A 22,998-nucleotide genomic window follows, 5' to 3' on the forward strand; every position below is an offset into this window, starting at 1 on the left:
ATTATCAAATCATTCGACATGATGGGTGGATCCATGACAAACATAAACTAACTCACCATTTAACAACTGTTAAGAGACCACTGTTAAGAGAGAAAAAAAATCTGCATTTTGGTCATGAAATCTTGCAGTGAGTGTTAAGAAATTACATGATTCATACAATACGTAAATAATTGCTTTTTCTGAGAATACAAAAGCCATGCAATAAAATATTAAACGAAAGATTTTTCTATCTCCAAGCACCATCATTTCATTCTAATCGGCACTAATTTCATTCAAAATAGATCTATTCTTACCTTAGAATAGCGTCTGAACAGTCTTGCGATGTCCTAACATTCCTGTGTTTGAATTTGCTTTATGTTTCGGCATCCTGATCGGACCAAATATGTCTTAAAGCAAAAATGTCAGTAATGTGCCTTACTCTATATTGCTGGATACCCTTGCAACAATTCAGAGTACTGTCTTGAAACCGCATATACTGGTTTTGTGATGACGTTTTAAGTCACCTCAACAAGGGCGGAGTAAAGAGTATCATCCAGACTGTATTCAGCAATCTTTTCAATTGGAGAAAGTAGGGTGATATTTGGATTTATCCAACTTCTGGCCATTAATAGTATTCGTATAGTGGGAAAGTAAGCAGTGTCATACTATTTACAAAGTAAGATTACCAAATAAACAAAATAATGGAGGTTCATAACTTTAGAGGGACGCGTGACTTCGAGATAATTTTAGTTATTAGATAGGGAAATAATTTTTTGTGGTTTTTATTTGAGTTTAGAAAGGTCACACTCTGGAACACATTCAAAGTAAAATTTAGTACTGTTATTTTAAACATAATTATAGCAGCAGACCGAATTTATTTCTCTTTTCAAAGTTTGTAAAAAGTTATTTTATAATTCTAAGAAATATACAGATTTATTATTTTAAAAAAAATATCTGGACTTGTAACTAATAGTTTAGAAATATTGTTATTTTTTTTTACTTCTCTGCTATATTTTTGTTTTTTCAAATTTGAATTTTGAATAATTTTATACTTAAGTTTCTGAAGCCAGTGCGCTTAGAACCAACAAAGGCAGTTAATCATCTTCATTTATATTCCTTTTTTTTAGCATTCTTTTCTTAAGATTTCTTGTAGAGATATTAAATTAAAAAAACATAAAAATATATGATTTTGGAAGATGAAGAGAGAAAAGGGGTCATCTGAGATTTGTAGCTCTTCATTGTCTATCAGGGCTTAATTCGGAGGATAAACAGTACCCAGTTATAACATCGATTATTTTCATCTCTAATCAGTTGCTTAACAATAGTAAATAGCAACCGGGATATTGTATTATCTTCTTCGCTCTGTTATCACATTTGGATTTAAAATGTAGCATATTTTTGTTCTTTCATGACGTCTCCAAGATACACGCACATTATAACTATATACAGTGTACTTCTTTCATGGTCACACTACTAGCCATATGCAAATGTTTCCATACGCTTAAAGTATCGTCTTCCAGGATTTATAGCTTTTATTTTAATGTTTTACATATGGTACATACTATTGTATATTATATGAGATAATTTTATGAAAAAAGAAATGAAGTAGAGAAATTTAACTTGTTCAAATCTTTAAAAATGTATCAGGATTGGAAAATATTCTACTAAAAAAATATGAAAATTGTATAAAAATATGCAATTTTTATGTTTTGAATTTCAAATATATTTATATTTCCAAAGATATTATTTTTTTTTTGACATTTTACTAAAATGTTTTTAAAATTTCATCGCTCTTATTTTAAAAAATAATATTTCTGTCACTTTATCTTTAATTTGTGTAAACCTAGCTTATTCACATTAAATATGCAACATTATTTTTCTTAGTTCTATATAATTTGCAATTTCTGTAAGCACTGAAAAATAAATAAATGCAATTGAAATTTCTATAGATTGTTAAAGGAATGAATATTCATGAAAGTTTTGTAGACATTGCCAAAGAAATGAATGTTTTTGAAATTTCTGTAGACTGTTAAAGGAATAAATATTGATTAAAGTTTTGTAGGCACTACAAAAAATGAATGTCTAAAAAGAAGGGTCTAATTTATATTTTTTTCTTCTTTTGGGTTTCTCCTTAGCTGACAGCTCTGCATACCAGGAACCTACCTACGACATCCTTGCAAAGTACCTCATGTCCACCAAAAAGTAAGTACAATCCCATTTTTTGCATAAATAAAACAGTGTTTAAGCATGTTTTCTTCCGGCGTCAAATCTTTTAAGATTTAAAGGCTATAAAATGAGATTCTCATTTGACATTACTTCGAAATATTTATTTATAAATCTTATAATAAGAGTAGAAACATTTCTATCTTTAGAAACAAATCAATTTGTTTTTAATCTTCTGAAATTCTGAGGTCTGCATATATTTAAAGAAAAAAACTTTATTTTGTTTCGAAGATATTTTTTCCTTTTGTTCTGTGAATAACTTTTCCTACATTTAACAATCAGACTTTTTCTAACCCATCCATTCATGCCCCTGAAAGTAAAAATTACATCTATATTTTATTCAATATGCTATTTGTTACCAAGCATGTAAAATGAATGCATTTTTTTAAATCTAATATCACTTCTCAATGACAACAACTTTAATCACAACTGCCAGAGACAAGTGTTAATATTTTATAGGAAAAAAAGGAAGCTTACTTGTTTATTTTTTATTAAAGACTTATTATAGATCAAAGCTATAAGAAATAATCTTAGTTTCGTCACTAAAAATGTATGTTAATATTTGTAAACTCAGGTACAATTAAAAGGGCATTTTAAATAAGCTTTGTGTGATTTAAGAATCGATGACGAAAGACAATCAATGAAATATTATTAAAATAATTTGATTTATTTTATAAAACTTTTATCAATAAATATATCTAATTCACACATATTTTATACTTAATATTATTGTGAATTATTTTAAGGTTTTGTCATAAACATCTGATTTTATCAGAACCACACTTTCTAAGGCAAAATTTCGTTTTGCTCTTCGGAATATAATTGTTTAAAATAGTTTTCAGATTAAAAATAAACTCCTCGACAATATATAACAGTCACATTCATATTTTCATCCCTTTTCGCCTCAAAATAAATCTCAGGTGATTTTCATTATGAATAAAACTCCAACTAATATTCAAACCAATCTTTTTTTCAAATATTTTACATTTGGTGTTAATTAATGAAGTACCCGTGTAACATTCGTAACCTACAAATATGAGCAAGCAAAAGCAAGATTTTCTTGCCACGTCATTTCACTTTTTATAGTTGGATTTGGGAATACCCATCTGCAAACCAGTGCTGTGGGTTCGAATTCTAAACAAAGAGCCTATTGGTTTAAAGAAACTCGAATGTAACCGTATTGGTTAATGCGAAATCAGTCAACGTAATGTGCGATTCAATAATATTGCAGTATTTTCGTTTATTCAACCTTTCCAGATTTTTCTTGCCTCTGACTTGAACATGGTCCAGCTTTCTTTAAAGGATACTCGTAACCTGTAAGAGTATCGTGCACATTCTTAATTCCTTGTGAATTTTATCGTAGAAATATCTATCTTGACTGAATTGATTTTATTATCTAAATATGAATTAACTCAACAGTATTAGGAATGAATACTTCAAAATAATAGAGAAAACATGTTTTTCTCCTTTAATTTTATACCTTATGTTTGAGGTGTAGCAAGAACATATTATTTTCTCGGAAATATAACCTTGTCTCACGCCCTTCTTTTGTTTATTCATTTATTATGAAATAGGACAACAGATAAGGTAGAAAATACTAGTACTTCATAAAGTACTACAAAAACTTAATTTAATTAAACATATGCAACTAATGTATGTATCCTATAAAGAATGCAGTTCATACATAATATACAATAGATAGTAAATATAAAAGATAACCTAACAAGACAAATTAAAATTATGCTGTACCTACCACGGATGAAGAAAACAAAATTTATATACAATTTTACTTCAAAGGCAGAAGAATATTAAGAAAAATAAATGTTTAAAAAAATCTTCGAAATATCATCCCTTAGAAGAATTATTTAGCTTTAATATTATTATACAACCCATACATAATGCAAATGAAAGTGAATTAAAATGAATAAAAACAATAGAAACTAAATTTAGCATTTATTTTATTAATTTTTTTTTATTTTATTCTTTCTCTTAATAATTTTGATGATTCAGATAGACAAATTCTCCAACCACTTCTCATTTTTATGCATTTTTATTTACTGAGATGTTTGAGAAATACAAACATTTCTCCTCTTCTATGATTTATTCTGAATCGTGACATTTCAAATGTTTTGCTTATTTGCGCCCGAAAAGAACTTTCGGATAAGTAAGCGACGACTATAATAAAATAAAGGTGAAATACAACTTTTCGTATTATAGATAATTATAAAAAGCAGTTATACACCTATAATAAAGGCATATATTTAATTTTAGAATAAGAGTTGCATTCCTGAAGTATTATGATTTTTATTCAGGAATTATATCGAGCAAATTTCATTTTTTTAAGCTAAGAAACTGATTTATATAATCACAAAACATTCTCGAATGCATGACTAGGAATTAAAACTGACATTATGAAGTTCGTATAATATGCTTAAGTATATATTAAACAAAACATAAGTATTTCCAGATAACTTCAGGGTTTCGATTTCTCAATCTCTGAATAATTATTATAAAAATGATATTCATTCATTGATTAAAGAAAAGATAAATCTATTAAAATGATTTTTTTCATGTATTAATTTAAATAAATTGAATTAAAAGGTCTTTGTATCAGAAAAATTTCTTTAATTACATTTTTTGCACATTAAAATCTTTAAAAAAAGGATTGCCTCAGATATGAATATTAATAGAAATTTCGCTTTGTGTATTTCAAGATTATATTTGATTTTTCATATCGTAAATAAGTAGATTTAATTTTTTTTAAATTTTAGGGACTGCATTCACAAACTAATTTTACAAACTTTACAGATGTTTCGTTTTATTAATATATTTTAAAAATATGAGAATGAATTTTTATACTTCTTAAAGATTTCACATTTTCCATATTCATCTTGAGTTATCAAAGACAATTTATAGAATTATCATAAAAGTAGAAAAGAAAAGCATTCATTCTTTTAAATTCACTGATTTATATTTTATATTTTTATTCACAGTTATTATTTTTATAATGACGTTAATTTTAACGTTTAATGATGCGTAGTCTAACGTTAAGAGTAGTTATGCAGTAGTATAATTTAATTATATTGTAATTTCCCTTTTATATTTTTTATATAATTATAATTTCCCTGCTTATACTGTTAAAGACATAGACATTTGCGATATCCTATTTAAGTACAAAAATTTACCCGCAATAATTTCATTCTAAAAAAAAGTGTAAAATATACTTGATTTCAGAAAGCAATTGGAGTTTTTTCAAAAAAGAACGTCTAAAAAGTTAAATTAGGAATGAATGAAACTCATTACTTTTCTTAGTAAAAAAAACTTTCGCCCAAAAAATTAGTTAATAAAGCTTAGAATTTTTTTTTCAAAATAATAGCAAAAAATTATATATTTTCTATTGAATATGGGTGAAATTAATACCGGGTGCTTCATAAATGACCGGTATATTTCGAAAATCCATAAAAAGAAAACGGCAGCGATAGAAATATACCATTTGTTGCAATATGCTTGGGACAACAGTAAATTTTCAGGCAGAGAAATTAAGAAATTAGTAACAATTTACAAGAACAGATGGCGCTGCAGGCGATTTGAAAAAAAAAACCGCAGCCATTCTGTAAGTTGTCTTTCTGCTTTAAGCGTGTCCTGTTCACAGATTGCAAGTTTGTTGTGAAAAAATAGTTTATTCCTTAGAACAAAGGATTTTTCTGGTGTTGGAATTCCACCGCGTAGAACACAATATTGTTGCAACAAGACGAAGTTTTCAACGAAAGTTTAATGTAACCAAAGAGGCCAAAAGCGATACAATAAAGGATCTGTTTGAAAAATTTTGAAATCGCTAGACATGAACCCCTGCGACTTCTTTCTGTGGGGACACTTGAAAGATCAGGTGAACAGCCACAATCCAGAAACAATTGAACAACTGAAGCAATTCGTCTGTTCTGCATGTGAAGGCATCCCACCTGTGACGTTTACATGGGTTTCTGCTCATTTCATTCTGAGACTACGCCATGCTATTGCTGCACATGGTGGATATTTGGAAAATATCGTAGTTTAGATTTTTTCCAGACTGCAGCGCAATCTTTTGTTAAAAATGGTAACTAATTTCACAAGTTTATCTGCCTGAACTGTTCCCCCAAGCATATTGCAACAAACGGTGTATTTTTATCGCTTTCCGTTTAGTTTTTATTGATTTTTGAAATATACCGGTCATTTTTGAAACACCCGGTAATAACATCATGAATATGATTATAAAGAAACATCTTTCATCTAAATTTTCTCGGTTCCTTTATTACTTTTAATATTTAACACCTTTTGTCATTAATTCTCAACAGCTTAATCTATAAATCTTATATCTGAATATAGTGGTCATCAACGCTCGTTTTTGTTGTTGTTTTTTTTAGAAAAAGAAACGTAATAATTTTCTTTTCTGATTTTGGCTAATTTTATTATTATTAATCATATTTTAAAGTTAATTTTCTTGTTTCTTGACTGAACTATACATATATTAGAGGATATATATATTCTCATTAAATGTTTTTAATCATTTCTGTAAGAGTTGAATAAATGTCTTGCAAACACATACTGTAGAATTGCTTTCTTGAGAGATTTGACTTGTGCTGCCATCTACTTTTCAAAACATCATTCAAAGTTTTCCAAGCTTTCATTTTGAAGTTACAAATACGAATGGAACAGAAATTAAAGAATGAGGTTAATTTTTCAAAATAATTATTAAAATGCAAATATATGCACAAAATATGTCATCTAAAATGAAATATATATATATATATATATATATATATATATATATATATATATATATATATATATATATATATATATATATATATATATATATATATATATATATATATATATATATATATATATATATATATATATATATTCATTGAACGAAAACGTAACATTAAATAAAGTAAGGAATTTTCAACATAATGCGCCACTATAAAAAGATCAAAAACTACTTTAAGAATGAATTTATTCACAGACATGATTATGTTGAAGTTTATTAAAAACATTTATGTAGAAACTAAAGTAGTATCCCTTTTTAAAAATAAAAACTAATTATTAAGATGTGTTGTTATCAAATTATGGCAATCCACAGCAACAGAAATTTATTTTTTAGCAATTTATGTATTAATTGTTGTACTTTTATCATATATTTTTATTTCGTGCATAATACGGAAAGTATTAACATGGAGTCGTTATAAATTTAGTCACTTGACATCTTAAACTTCAAATGAATTGTTTGAATTTCAAATAATAATCAGTAAGCAGAAAATTAATTATATGAAAGCATTTTAAATTATAATAATCGGGGTTATGTGAGGACATACTGACATACCCGACATTGGTCGATATTCAGACAATATTCCCATTGTACAATATTCCCATGATGTTGTTCGATGTTCTAAACATCGGCAAATGTCGAGAAGTCAAAGAACAATGTTATTCGGCATTTTTTGCTAATATGTGCATTTTGTGCTATCGAATAGTATCACTACGATAACTTTGAGACAATCGAAAACGCCAAACAATATTCTGGATTTATCATGCAATACTTTCTACTAATAGGGATCAATCAGTTATTCGAAAAAGTATTATTTTGAAAAATTAAGGAATAATTAAAATAAGAATAATTGGTTGATATTCAGAACATCGAACAACATCGTTGGAATATTGTACAATTTCTTGTGCTAATAGGGATATTTGCTCGATCCGATTTTAACTGACATTTTGCAGTCAGTTTATATAAAAAATCGAATTTATTGCTTTTTTTTCTTTTAATAATAAAATTTGCAAATGATCTAAGATGACTAATACCTGAGATACATGTCAGATTTGTTATGTAAGAATGTAAGCGAGTTGAATTTGCATTGTATACAGTATAGTAATGTTTCTATACTTTAAAAGTAGTTCTTTTTTATTGATTACATTTTTGGTTTATATCTTGTGATACATCAAAAAACAAAGAGACAAAAAAAATAGACGAAATATTCGAATTCTACATATTAAGCGTTAACATTTTAACCTGTAAAATATTTTGATATAGATAACAGATATCGATCCAAAGTTTGTTTTATCATATTCCTCTGTGATAATAAATTAAAGTAATGCAGAAATATATCTCGCTTCGAAACATTTTCTAAGTAGTTTTCATCTTTTTATTGCATACATTTTTGGTGCATATCTTATGATACATCAAAAAGAAAAAGAAAAGAAAATAGACAAAATATGCGAATTAAAATTTTACATATTAAGCTTTAACATTTTAACCTGTAAAATATTTTGATATAGATAACAGATATCGATCCAAAGTTTGTTTTATCATATTCCTCTGTGATAATAAATTAAAGTAATGCAGAAATATATCTCGCTTCGAAACATTTCATCAAAATTTTGCAAATGAACACACTAAATATGCAATAAAAAAAATTTACAAATAAACATAATTTCACTATTTGTGTCTAAAGAATCTTTTTTTTTTAATCATTTGCATATTTGGGATTGAGAAAAAAATCCTTCACTAATGGATAAATAAAAAGTTTACATAACAAATTGATAAGCCACACTGTTTCCACAAGACATTCCACGATATCTCTACAATGTTGTGCGATATTGCCATGTAATATCGTAACAATATTGTTGGGCATTTTGTGCTTGTGAGGAAAAGTTTAAGAAATTTTTATTTGGAGATTTTAATGATAACAGTTTTTATATATTGTAGGTTTTGGAATAAATTTGCTTTATTGAAGTCAGAAAATGCTTAGTATTAATATTTTAATGCTATTATTTGTGTTTTTTAAATCTTGAAATATTATTATAATTGAATAATCTAAATTCGAATTCTATAAATATTTGCCTTTCTTTCAGTAATTATCCTGTCAATTGTGGGAATTCAACAGATTCAACGATGGTTGTTGCGTATTCTTTTTTCATTCTGGCAATTCATCCTTTTTTATTTGTTATTTATATTTTGCGTACATCTATATATAAAAAAATTATTACTCAAAAGCAATTTCCTCCAATGGCTACTTTAGTATTCTGATGTGCTAATATTCATGAAGTTCATTAACTTTTCGAATACAAATTAGGCTTCATAAGCATTTTGTATATGCTTAGCCTCGATGGTAATATCAAGTCATTAGGGATGATCTAATTAAGCCGCTGGGGATTTTTCTTGCTCATGGCAGAATGAAAGATAAACAAATTCACATTCCTTTTTTATAATTAAACGGACGTAATACGTTTTAATCAATGGAATGAATTTTTTCCTGAATCTTCCAATTTAACTACTATCGCTTGCATTATTAAATACATGTTTCCCTGAAATTATCAAGTACTATTTTTATTATTCTTCGTCTTTTTTTTATTATTTCTTTTATTACTGCAATTTTTATTTCGCTTCTTCATATTAAAATTAGAATATTTCATAGACACTTTGAAATATAAAAAAATAATTAATTTTAAATTACTGCTTTAAGAAAATTAAAACTGCGAAACAATGATTTATTTTCATATTTACAGTAACTTAAATGAAAAATGCTTCAGTGAAGTTGTTTTAAATCAGTAATTAATAACAGAAATTAAAATTAAAAAAACATCTTCTATTATATTTCATAAATATTCACCATTTTATTAGAAATAAACCAAGAGTTTTCTGACAATAGTTTTCGTTTGCTTTAATGAAAAATGTACCTATAATTATTTAAGTGATAATAATAATTAATGTTGAAGGGAATAATTGTAATTAATAGCCAATAATATACTCTCTGTTATATTTAGTGTTTTTAGAATAGCGAGGAACAACTGTGAACGAATCGTTGATTAATCATAAAATGCTTTCATTATAGAATTAAAAATCAATATAACAAAGGACATTCATGTACGGCTGTCAAGATATGAGATCTAATTTCTATATTTTTCTGACAAAGTGGTATAGTGAAAGAATAGTAATGACTCGAGCATTTGTTTGTTTGTCGATATGGTGTCGGCTAAGAGACAGAAAAGGCAATACTGCGTCAAACATGCAGTTAATAAAAGATTGTGTAAAAAATCTAAAACAGTCAGTAAGAACAAAGGATGCATTAAAAGTCTGCGTCAAAACTGTAAAACAAAAGGCTTAAGAACAAGTTCAAAAAGTATAGAATTTATATAAAATGGTAAAAAAAAAGCCAATTGTTTTTATAAACTTAAAAAGAATTTTGTGAAGCTCCCCTCCCTCTCCAACAACTTTGGCATGTCCGATGATGTGGATTTAAATAAACATAAATGGATCTTTAAAATCACTTAGCATCTCAAACAGACAGCAGCTTGATCGCCGTATAGAAGATATTCGCGCGTTAAACGAGTATGACTATTGCGAAGTTAGTCAATTTGACATCGAGCTCATGCATTGGGATACAAGGCCATGATTTAGTAATGAGTTTTATACAATGTAATTTATTATATATCTGCTGCCCCCATGATTTTTCCCATAGCGAATACATATGTCTTGCAAGAAAGTTCTTCGCATCGACGATTGGAATTTCAAACTATTTTTAAACAAAGTCGCTCGTACATTGGGAAGAGGGGATAAACAGAAGTCACTTAATTGTAAATCAACATAAAGAAAGGGGGAGGTAAAATACATCCATTAATAGAGCATAATTTACCGTTCCTATGTCTTTACTCTATTGTATTAAGGCGATAAATATTCCATGCTGACTTATTAAAAGTATTCCATCACTTCAGAAGAAAAAGGGCTGTAATGATAAATCTAATTGCTACTCTGTTAAGTATTTTGCAACTTTTTGACAACAATCATTTCTTAGATTTCTGTTTGTTATTCTTGTAAATTATTTTGTAAAATTTTAATCTATATTTGTAGAATTATTTAACTAAACTTTGTTTGTGTTGTTTTGTCTTTTTTCCCCCAGAAGGAGTTGCATCCGCAGAGGGGGTAGCTGCGATCACCGACCCAGTGATTGCTGCTTCAGCTCTTCGTGCCGCTGCAACCTGTGGGGCACCAACTGTAGGTGCCAGAGGATGGGACTCTTCCAGAAATGGGGGAAGTGAAAATAACAATCAGTCGTTTCTTACCTTCTCCATGACCCTCCCTTTCCCATTCCACAAGTGAATCGTCACCCCTCACTCTGTGTAACAACCTTGGCTGAATATTAAAATTGGTTCCCTTTCAAAACTATTTTTCCAGAAGGGTGTCTCTTTTTTAACAAAAGACTGGAATTTTATTTTATGATATTTGTACCTTGTAGAGAATGCAGTTGACAGAGTACTCTCTCGATCCACAAACATCAACATATCTTTGACTTATTTCTTGGTATCTATCTCATTGTATGAAATTTCCTTCTTCAGTGTGTCGAAAAAAATTATTTGTTTATTATTTCTTTTACTATTTCAATAAACTTAGCAATTTGATGAGCTTTGGAATGAATTGTTTTAATTCACTGTAAAATATCACTTGACAGCTAAAAAATAAAAAGGTATTGTCTACAGCAAATGCTTTTAGAAGAAAGCATTACTTTGCAATTTCTGTGCAAAAAAAATTGCCCAAAAATTACAATCTATCAATTTTTATACAGAATTTACACATATATTGAGAATTAATAGGAATGATTTCAAAGAAAAATTAAGAAAATCTTGATTTTTTTTCTTTTTCTTTTTTTGAATGATATCATATAATATTGCCAAGAGAAATATTTAAAATTTATGTAAAAAAAAATCTGGGTTTTTCTATTTTTTTCTTAAATTTTGTAAATTTCATGAAGCTTTAGAAAGTTTTCTGTCAGTATCTTAGTGTCTTAGGAAACTTTTTGTTAAACTTCAGGATTTTTAGTAAATGTTTTTAAAATAAAATAAGGTAGAGTAGTAAAGAGAAACTAACTATTAAATAAATCAGAAAAAACTCTCATATTTTAAAAAATTATTTTATTTTACAGTCATACATCTCATTTTTTTCTTTAGTTGCATTTAACGCTATTATTATTATCGAACTTATTTAAATAGCATGTTTCATTGGAAGAGTATGGAAAAACATTTCATGAATAATTCCACAAATTATAAATATATATCTATAATTGTTAAAAAAGCGTTAGAATTACATTCTGATATTAGTAATACAAAAAATGCAATTTATTACTGATTGAACAATACATTGCATATTGATGATTCTTATGGTAAGCAATTAAAGAAATACGAAACACTTCATAAAGATAACATATAGCCTCGTATGAAAATCGAAAAATCATATCATGTTGATAAGCTTATTAAACCTCACAAGTATCAAAGAAAAAATGAGTAAAAAAAACGCACCTTTATTTTCCAGAAATCAGTTGATCAATGAACAAAAATAATGACATCACTTACAAATACACCTTTAAATGGTAAGTATATAAAAAAGGAAAATAAAAAAGTTAAACAGAAAAATAAATATATGTGGGGCAGAAATTGACTATGCATCAATCTACTTCATATGCAAAGTAAATACCTGATAAACCTGAAGACTACAATGATCCACTTTACAAAAGTGGTGAACAACAAGATAACATTTAAATAATATAATACAATTATATTGATTTAATATATATATCCATATAATACACTATACACGTATAAATCAATATATTACATACATCAAAATATATTGTTGCATTTGGCTTGCTTTCAACAATCCTGCTTCAAAATCTATGTTCGTCTGAGGAAGGTATGCAAAAGACACATAACCCAAATCAAGGCAAACGAAGCAGAAAGGCTTCGAGCAAAAGATTTATCGGATGATTTTTCTTTATGATCCATTTCTTTGTGATTGTGATCATGATTCTCGTGATCGTGATCATGATGGTTATGATGGTCATCGCCGTGATGATCGGGGTGATGGTCAGCACTTCTGATTCCTCTTGTGTGGATTACACCTCCATTGTTGAGCAAGGATAATACTTTCTGCAGAGAATAGAGGTTGTTGTCATTATTTTCCACAATAACTGGAACCAGAGGTACTTTTCTTGTGTCGAAATGTATAGATCCATTTGAAGGATGGGCATGACGAACTATTTTTTGAGAAGCTGCCGCAATGTATTCGTTTCCACCCTTTGAGCGATGTATATGCCTCGGCCTCTCATTGCGGTGTCCAGTGGATTGCTTTGGTTGCACTACAAGAAGAGGTACCAGATTTTTTTTATCGCCGTTTACCACGGCAAATGTGTGTCCTGGTGAACTGCTTTGTGTTTGATATCTATTCGAACCACTGTTAACAACCACGGATATTACCTTATTCTGTCCTCCTTGAGGCCTTTGGGATGGATATCTTTGTGGAACATTTTCTGGAGTTGGTCTTTGACGAACGGTCACCTGCTGTCTCACTTCTCTGGCTGTAGGTGTTGGAGACACCTGGCTTTTGGAAGGATCATTCCACCACTGAAGGGTATTCTTGATTTCAGAAAACTGAGGTCGATATTGTTGTTGGATAATATGTCTTTCGGTGTGATCAGCTACTGTCTTATGTGAAGGGTAATTTCCTCGTGGCCTAATGGGAGGAATGACGTCTCTAAGCTGAAATGTTTCCATAGTTACTACTTTAGGTGGTCGATGAGTGCTATATTTAGATTCAATCTTTGGACGAAGAGTAGTGACAAAATATACTTTCTTTTCTTGGGGTGGTGTTGGAACTTTGAAGTACATGCTACTTTTTGCGGATGATGTAGTAGGTTTATAAACTGGAGAATTGTGTGGAATATCTCTTTGAGATTCACGTTCTGATGCAGAATCGTCCTCTAAAATCAAAGGAATGCCATCATTTCTGGGAAATTGCACTTCTTCCTCGGAGAATAGTTTCTTTTTCTCTCCACCACGCTTAAAGTCGCTGGCCAAGGAGTTGTAAGTTACATTTTTTACGTGTTGAATGCTAGCTGCATGACGTAGACCATCACAAGAATCCACAATATGGATTTTCCATCCCAAATGTCGATGAGCATAGCACTTGAAATTAAATAAAAGCAATTAACTTACACAATACTTTATTTTAACTCTGCATATAAATATCAATCAGAATAAACATTATTCTTATCATAATGAACGATAAGTCATTAAAAACAAAGAATACTAAAGTAAAACTTTTAATGTATGCTATTAATAATTTGAGCAATTTCTTGTAATAACATACTGTGATAACACTAAGATAAACACTATATTTATCAAGTTATCAAAGAAAATAAATAGAATAAATTTTAAAACTTAGCGATCAACTGGATATGTAAATGTCATTTATAAAAAATTAAGTACTATAGATTACTTTAAAGTTAATTATAATGAATTTTTAAGAGATTTTAGAGCAGCATTATACAGAAGGAAAATATGTTATTCATATTTCGCTCTTAAGAATTATTATTACGGTAGTTGTTTCATAATAATATCCTTGTAGATAAAAGATTATTATTTTATAAAGATAACTTGTATCCATTTTATGAATATTTAATACGTGAAATTCATATTATCAATATGTAAAATATAAATTTGAATTGTATAATATTTAAGATTTATACTGATTATAGCCTTTAATGATAAAAAATAACATACAAATGTTTTAGTTTTTATAATTTCTATATGGTTAACACATTTATGTACTTCAATATTTTCACATATAAAAGAAATCTAGTTAAAGGATATTTTGGTGATTATTTAATTAATCATTTAACTCTCAGTGGCTTCACTCACCTACCCAAAATGTTGCACGACGAATTAAAGTAGGCTAGGTAGATTCTCAAATCATACATGTTATAATATATAAAACTCTAATATTATGAAACTATAATATACCACATGCATATCAATATTCAAAGAAATTTTTGAAAAATGTTGACTTGACTGGGATTAACAACAATAAATTAAGTTCTTAATTATTACAATGAATTGAAACGGGCCAACAATATCGTTTACAATTTGGAGAATTAAATAATAAATAGTTCTTTCATCTCCAAAATGCATAGCTCAATATTAATACTTATGGAATAAAACGAAGATAATAAAATCTTATATTAGTTCAAAATAAAGTGCTGAAGAAGGCATAAATATAAAGTTAAAATTAGGGGATTAAGAATGTTAATTAAAATGTCAATGACAAAGATTGTCATTTACATAACTGCATATATTCTGGAAATTTGTGCATAATTATGACAGATTTAATTGCTTAAACCAATCAAATTTCACAAATAATTTTAATTTTGTGAAGATAGGTTCTTTGAACAGTCTCTAAGCAAAAACACTGACTTGAACAGCAGTTAAAAAATTAATGAACATAAAAAAATTCCTACTGTTTCGTAAGTCATTAGAAAGCCACTTACTTGATAATAGAGTAAATCTGGTGTATTCCTGTCTGGTTTGAAAGTAAATCTTGCAGGTTTGCCCCTCTCACATTTCAGTTCAAGATTTTGCTGGAATTCATCGAAAGTCGCGAAATCAGTGGATCTCATGTCCTGGGGAAGTTTCCACTCACACAATCGACCCTCTGGAAAAACCGAAATGACATTTATTATCGCTAAACAAAGATCACTTAAAACTGAAAGATACGTATTCTTCATGCTTTAACTATTGGCTACACTATCGTCTGATAACAAAAATTAAATTACTACGCCTATTTAGAAGAATCAATGAAATTAAATTACATTGTTGCTTCTGTCTCACTTACAGATTTAGGTTACTTAACTACTTTAGATCAGGTTTATTCTAATATACGCAACTATGCATCTTCTGATATGCACAATTTTATAATTATTTTACAGAATTTCTGAACAAAAGGAATATTTTGAAAGAAAATATATTCGTTATTTTAGAATTTGAATGCATAAATAATCTTCCAATTTTCTTTTCTTTCTTTTTTTTTTGGAGGGGGGGACGTTTGCGAAATACTTTTACTAGCTTCGTTTAGAATTCATCGGCTAATTAAATTATTTATTTCAAATTCTCAGATTACATAGATTTATAACCTTTTTCTTTGTCAAATATATCTGAGAATTAAAAAAAACTAATTAAAATATTGAACACTTATTATTTTCTTACTTCCAGTGGGCGTATATTTTCCTCTCCGGTCGACAGAAGCACCAGCAAAAATCTTAACTTTCTATAAAATAAGAATGGTAAAAAAATCAGTGGTTTTAGCTTCAAAAATTGATGAAAGCAAGACAAAAATCTCATTAAAAACATTTTAATAGTCAATGGTCTAGAACATAATTGACAACATAAAAGCAGAATAAATGAAAGACAACTAAATAAAACTAAATAATGTATGATGAACTAAAGTATATTTTATAAAAAATATCTGACACCTCAATAGTAGAATTAATCTTAATTTTACAAAATATATTTGAATTCCCTATTTCAGTAAAAAATATTTTCCTCCCAAACTTTTTTCTTAATTATTCGTTTAAAAAATGTAAAATAGGAAGGATGAAACCATTTTAAGTTTTATTTTCAGTTCCTATCTTTTATAACTCTGATTACAAGTCAAGAAAGTTTAATTTTTATTCGAACATAAACGCTTAAATTCGAAAATATTTCAAAACTCCATCAGATGAATTGATACAACTTGATTTCCAATCCGCCAAATCATGAACGGGAAAAAACAGCCAAAGGTAGTCGAACTAAGACCAAACATGCTCACTTCCATTTCGGGATAATACTAGCTTAGCGATTCTTGGCGTCGTTTTAATAGCTGTCGTTAGGGAAATTAAGATGTACCGAAAAATTTTAGTTATAACAATTACTACCATGCCATATTTCATTAATTTGAGCTGGCCATTTGGCAGGAATGACATTGGAGAAAAAACTAAATTTTTCAAATTTCCATACATACTAATATAAGAACTGATTTAATAATCTCCAATTTCCTATGCACAACGGATAGTGAATGGAAAATGCATTCCATTCCGATAATATTGATTGTTCAGCAAATCGAAACTTTATCATAAGGATATCTTTCGCTAAGATAGTGGGTATTATTATAATATTACAGAGGTGCAGAAATTCTCTCAATCATTCCTGTTCTCTCTTAACCAATATAATTAAAATAGTTGGTAGTTAACGGATATTCTGTGGCGAAAGAAAGATAGTTGGTAGTTAACGTTCGCATTAGCGACAAATTTGTGACTCTGACTGGCTAGACTTCAAGAAATTTTCAAGCAAGTAAAAAAGAATAAATAATTACCAATATGTTCTAATAAAGCTCTGAAGGAAAATCACATATTCTCAGATATTGGAAAATAAATAAGCAATTTGTTTCATGTGATATGTTGACTTTGATAAACAAAAAAAAAAAAAACAAAAAAAACACCATTTACAGCTTTATCAGGACGTTCTTTACTTAAGATATGTTTTATATACTAAATCAAATGGAATTTGAGCCACCAACCTATTTAATATAAAGAACTTAACTACACTTAATTATATTCTAGCTAGCTGGTTGTTTGAGATTTTCAAGCAAGTAGAAGATAAACTTAATTATATTCTGACTGGCTGGTTGCTTGTGATTTTCAATCAAGTAGAAGTCAACTGCTTTTCAAATTTCCTTGAAAACTCTCAAACAAGGTCATCGATTTTCATATCTTGGAAATAAATAAATCAGATTACTTATTCTAGTGATAACTGAGAGGTCAGATGATTCAATTCAAACAGATGATTCACTTTTTCTTTATAGTGAGCTATTGTATAAAGATATGGTATACATATTAGATCAAGTAAAATTGAAACCACCACTCCACTTAATACTTGTAGAGAAGAAAATTCTGCATACTTTTTTCTCAGCCGATGTCTTGTGATCGAACCCGCCCTCCGGATCGTCTGTGATGTAAAATGGGTGGGTACGTGCGGGGTTCTCAGGATCGTTTCCTCCTTCCACTACGAAAGTGTAAGTTTGTCCCCTTTCCAAGGTGAGTTCAGGTATCAGAATTCCATTAATATACCAGGCGATACCCCAACCAACTAATCCTAAAGAAAAGACAATTTTTAAAAAAATGATGGCATTGATAATAGAGAAAAAAAAGTTAAATTTTTAAGGTTTAGTTTTAGGCATAAGAGTTTCAAAAAAAAGTTCAATTTCAGGTTCAAAAGTTTCAAAAAAGTTTGGATTTCAGGTTCAAAATGTTTCGATTTCAGGTTCAGAGATTTCAAAAAAAAAAAAAAAAAAGTTCAATTTCCATTGGACATCTTTATACAAGGAAAAACGTATTCAGATATACGATACTTTATAAAATATTAAATAAAATCAATGCACATACTCAGAGAGATTGCAATTTTTTCCGAAAAATAGAGAAATTTCCTATTTGATTCAATTTTGGAGGAAATGTAATCCATCTGTTTATTGTTTGAGTTTTCAATAATTGAATTTTTTTTTAATCTCTATTGAAAATATTTGTAATGCAAAGAACTTTAGGAAACTTTATAAAAGTAAGAAAACTTTTAATATAATTTTTCTAAACTGATGCCACTACAAAGAAATATTTTTTAAATTAAAGAATACAACGATTTTTCGATCTCAGTAGCAGCTGCTAAACAAATTATTACATAACATTCAAAATTACTTTTGTATTTCTATATAGCTTAAACAAATATTTTAAATTATGCGCTTATTTAAATAACATTCATTTTTAGCTGAAATCGATTTTTCAAGTCATTCCATTTCATCCATTGAAAAAGAAACTAATAAAAAATAGTTCTTGGCTTCACAAAGATAATATATTGAGTTCACTGTGGAAATCTTTTCAACTCGGTAAGCTAAATATTTAAAATGATGCTTATATTTATATATCTTCAGCCAGAAAGTTCGATTAAAATTTCATTCATAAGATACTTTTCATAATTATATAAAAAAATTGATGATGCAATTTTATCTTAAAGTTGTTTTTTTTAAATATTATATACTTACTTAATATTATTTACTTATATATGGACTTAAGGATATAAAGCGGATTCATTTAGTTCATCAAAGTACAACGCACTCGATCAAAAGGATTTCTAACAAATATTTAGTCATTCATATAAAGAGAAAAAACAAATAGCAAACGATTAAAGTGTTTAATATAAAATAACTATTTATTAGTTTTGAATAATGATTCTTCAAAAAGTACATAGATAAAGGAGAAAGAAATTTCGTTTCTGAACAAAATTTCTAAATCGCAATTTTTTTAAATATGTAGGCGTTTCTCTGAAAACAGTTTTTTGACTTTTAAAGTTAGTTTTCATGCCACGTTCTTAATTACATAAAAGTTTACGTTTTGTCCAAAATGACTTTGCCTGGTTCTCCTGAGTAATATAAGATTTCGAGCTAAAAATAAAATTTTAATTAAAATGATATTCAAGGCTTAATTTTTTGCTATGAGGTTGAAGTTATTTATGGTTCTCAAGATAATTAATTCTATTTTTTTTCATATACTTTTAAGTATAAAATAGCATTTTAATTAATTGTGGCTCAAAGTTTCATTACATATTTTAATTATTCATTTAAAAGAATTTTCGAATGATTACAGGTACATTTTTGTTTATATTCAGGTAACTTATTTTTTGATTAACGTCATCGCTTTTAAGAACTCTTAATCATAATCCAAAACTCTATTCATAAATATTATTCATCATTAGCTGATGAATGAAGCTAATGATGTTTAATCTAAACAGTTTTCTTGAAAAAATAAATCCTAAACAGTCTTTATGACAAAATAAATTTTAAAAAGTATTAATAAATTCAAGTTCAAAATGTAAAAGTTATAGAAACATATTTCAAAGGTCAAAAAAAAAGTTTCTATAGAACATTGCATTCAATTATAGTCTGTGCATTTTCTGTAGGCGGTTCAAGGTCACATTTTCTACCTTTATTGGTTGTCTAGTACCAGTAACGCGGTACAAAATGTGACCTTGAACTGCCTATAGAAAATACACAGACTATAATTATGAACTGATGGTAATACCTAAAGTAATTAGTTTTTATTTTATTAATTCAATCCAGAAGTTAAAAAAGTTCAATCTCAGTTTTTGTCCTTTTCACATTTTTCTTTATTCTAGTATTTTAGCCATTTTCTTTATCTTATAAGAATCATTATGATATGATACTTAAAAGATTTCCTTAACCCGTCATCACACATGCACGAGACATTTTTGATTCCATACTTTCTATTTTGTTTTGAAATTCTAGAAATTTATAAAATTTTATATCGTTTATTTACTATACCTTAGTAGGGGAGCTAGAAGAAGAGAATTAAAATAACAGAAATCAATGAAATAATGTATCTTATTTTTTACAGGAGAGTATGGGTCAAATTGACCCCAGCGTGTGCTGGCGATTCAAATTCTTTTCATTTTATGGCTGTAACAATGAGCAGAACATATTCACAGATTTTCTAGCAAGTTTATCTACTTATAATCACATGATTATAGTTCAGATTCTTCATATATTTATGAAATTGTGAAAAGTGATCTTAATACAATGTCAGAACAAAGTGCAGATTTTGAATACTCTGCAAAAACTGAGTATTTTCCTCCTCTCGAAAAAAGCAGCATATTTTTATATAAACTGCATTATTTTATAATATGAGTAAATTGTCTTGAAATTGATGTTAACCATTCATTTAATTATGAGGGATAATAAAACCTTTTTTTGAGTACGTATATAAAAATGAAAGACAAAAGTTACGAATTTTCAAAGTTGTAAGTTTAAGCTTCTTTTTCGAGAAAAATTCAAATGTAAATCTTCATTTTTATTTATGTATGAATTCAAATATAGATTTTCTTGTTTTTTTCCCAATATTTTTATGTAGAAAAAAAACTACTTACATAAAAATAAAAAAGTTTTATATTAATGAAAAGGGAGGAAAGGAAATGAATACAGAAAATATATGAGAAAGGGGCTAAGTTCAGTTTTCTTATTAAAAATCGAAATTGTATCTTAAATAAGAACATATTTGCATGCAAAAACATTTATATACTTTGTCCATATTTTATTTTTTTAGAAATAGCAAATAAAACAAGGGGTAACTGCCTGCTAATTTGGGGTTAAATTGACCCCACGCGCGTGCTAATGTTCAAAAAATGAGTACGTGTGCTGAAGGATTAAACCGCAAGACAAAATTACCAGTAATGGCTTGAAATCCTTCCTTTCCACCAGCAGGTCCTATCTGAGCTCTGAAGGTCTTGTCGCTAGGACAAACAATGGGAGGAACATTCCACGAGGAATCCACTTTAGATTCGCTACTTCGTACATCGGATGATCTACTGGAATATCGGGATCCAGTAGGTTGAGGTTTGCGCTTGTGTGCTGGGGTGGTTGGCTTTCGCTTGGTGGGCTTTCTAACCGGAGCTGGGGTAGTCGTGGTTGTTGGAGGAACTGGGACGAACTCAGGTTCTGACTCGTAATCAGCAGGTTGTGGACAATTCCACTGAGGAGAGCGAGCGAAGTCGATGTAGATATCTCCTGTTAGGAAAAAAGACACATGTTTTAATGATTCCATATAGGTATATATCCATTTTGCATGTAAAATAAATAGAATCTACGAATTACACTTTGAGAAAATTGTTTCACTTCAATCCATCATAACAATTCAAGTGGATATCCAGGGCGGTTATAATTAAAGTTACACTTTATATTGACCATAAAAGGAAAACTATTGGACCAAATGTTATCAAACTTAGTGACAGTTTAAAGGAGGTCATTGGAATTTCTTTTCCGCCAGAAAAAGTTCAAAAACTCACCATCAGGGGGAAAGGGAGCTTTATGCAATATTGTCAAACAAACTAAGACAGGAAGATATTTGTTTAAAATGTGTTTAATCGTTTCAGAAACGTTCTGCAAAGCATTCAATGTGGCTCCCACTATTTTCTGAAAGCAAGTTACATAGCATTAATACATTCTCAACAGTTGCTCTAAGCATATCGAGGAGGAATGTTATGCACATGTCGGTGCATCATGTTTTATTTTATTTTAAACTATTTCTTACAGCGACATTCCCAACTGAAAATGAGTTTTTAATAATTTTTTTTTATCGGAAAAGAAATTTCCATGCCCTTCTTTAAACCATTACCAAGTTTGATAACTTTTGATTCAATAGTTTTACTTTTATGACCACTTCAAATTAGAACTTTAATTATAACCACCCTGTATATATCTCCTATTATAAACAAAGATATCTAAATGATTATCTATATATAGATATCCATATTTCCATTTCGAAACCATAATAAACATAATCTATGCGAATTATATTTTGAGAAAATTGCTTAATTTTAACCATCATAATAATTTACACTTGTTTCGTACAGATATTTTTAAGTTCAATAGTAAATTTTTTAATATGAAATTGATTTATTTCTTTCACAATAAATTTATATTCACCAAAATAAGCTTGCAAAATTCGTTTATATATAGTACTTTAATTTCCAAAACGTTTCATTTAAGTAAATTATTCAAAAAAAAATTTCGAATTTTCCCAAGCGATTCGAAAATATCAGAACTTTTAATAATTCCAAATTTTTTCTTCAACAGAATTCAGCGTTAATGATGTTTAAAACTCCTTATTTTTTTCAGCTTTAAAAATCATATTTCTAGATTCTGCGAAAATTGAATTAATTATTAAAAAAATATTTTATTTTAAGCCATAGAATCCTACCATTCCTTTAATAGATATCATAAAGTCAAAATTAATAATGGCTTGCATCATAGAACAAAAGGGAGATTTGGTTTTTTAACGCAGAATCTTTTTTTCTTTTGTAACACAAATCTATAAAATTTCCTCAAATATTATCATTTGT

The 22,998-nt window shown here is 28.4% G+C and overlaps 2 protein-coding genes across 6 annotated transcripts in view; one reads left to right on the plus strand and one right to left on the minus strand.

Moving 5' to 3' along the window:
- The window catches only part of LOC129984447 (U8-agatoxin-Ao1a-like), a 126,984-nt gene extending 115,335 nt beyond the window's left edge, over positions 1-11,649 (plus strand). For 2 of the 5 annotated variants that reach the window (XM_056094330.1, XM_056094331.1), the window contains exons 3-4: positions 2,102-2,181; positions 11,139-11,649. In XM_056094330.1, the coding sequence (XP_055950305.1) occupies positions 2,102-2,181; positions 11,139-11,277 (219 nt within the window). In that variant the 3' untranslated portion in view covers positions 11,278-11,649. The remainder of the gene's footprint in view (positions 1-2,101; positions 2,182-11,138) is intronic. The other 3 variants (XM_056094333.1, XM_056094334.1, XM_056094332.1) reach the window with 3 other exon arrangements.
- A 513-nt stretch (positions 11,650-12,162) lies between these two features.
- LOC129984118 (protein Skeletor, isoforms B/C-like) overlaps positions 12,163-22,998 on the minus strand; it is a 67,128-nt gene continuing 56,292 nt past the window's right edge. Inside the window, exons 12-16 of the mRNA XM_056093900.1 lie at positions 21,326-21,664; positions 17,999-18,192; positions 16,270-16,330; positions 15,555-15,718; positions 12,163-14,193 (exon numbers count right to left, since the gene is read on the minus strand). Coding sequence (XP_055949875.1) covers positions 12,904-14,193; positions 15,555-15,718; positions 16,270-16,330; positions 17,999-18,192; positions 21,326-21,664 — 2,048 coding nt within the window. The 3' untranslated portion in view covers positions 12,163-12,903. The remainder of the gene's footprint in view (positions 14,194-15,554; positions 15,719-16,269; positions 16,331-17,998; positions 18,193-21,325; positions 21,665-22,998) is intronic.

Source organism: Argiope bruennichi, chromosome 9 (genome assembly GCF_947563725.1).
Source record: "Argiope bruennichi chromosome 9, qqArgBrue1.1, whole genome shotgun sequence".
In the NCBI taxonomy this organism is placed as follows: Eukaryota; Metazoa; Arthropoda; class Arachnida; order Araneae; family Araneidae; genus Argiope; species Argiope bruennichi.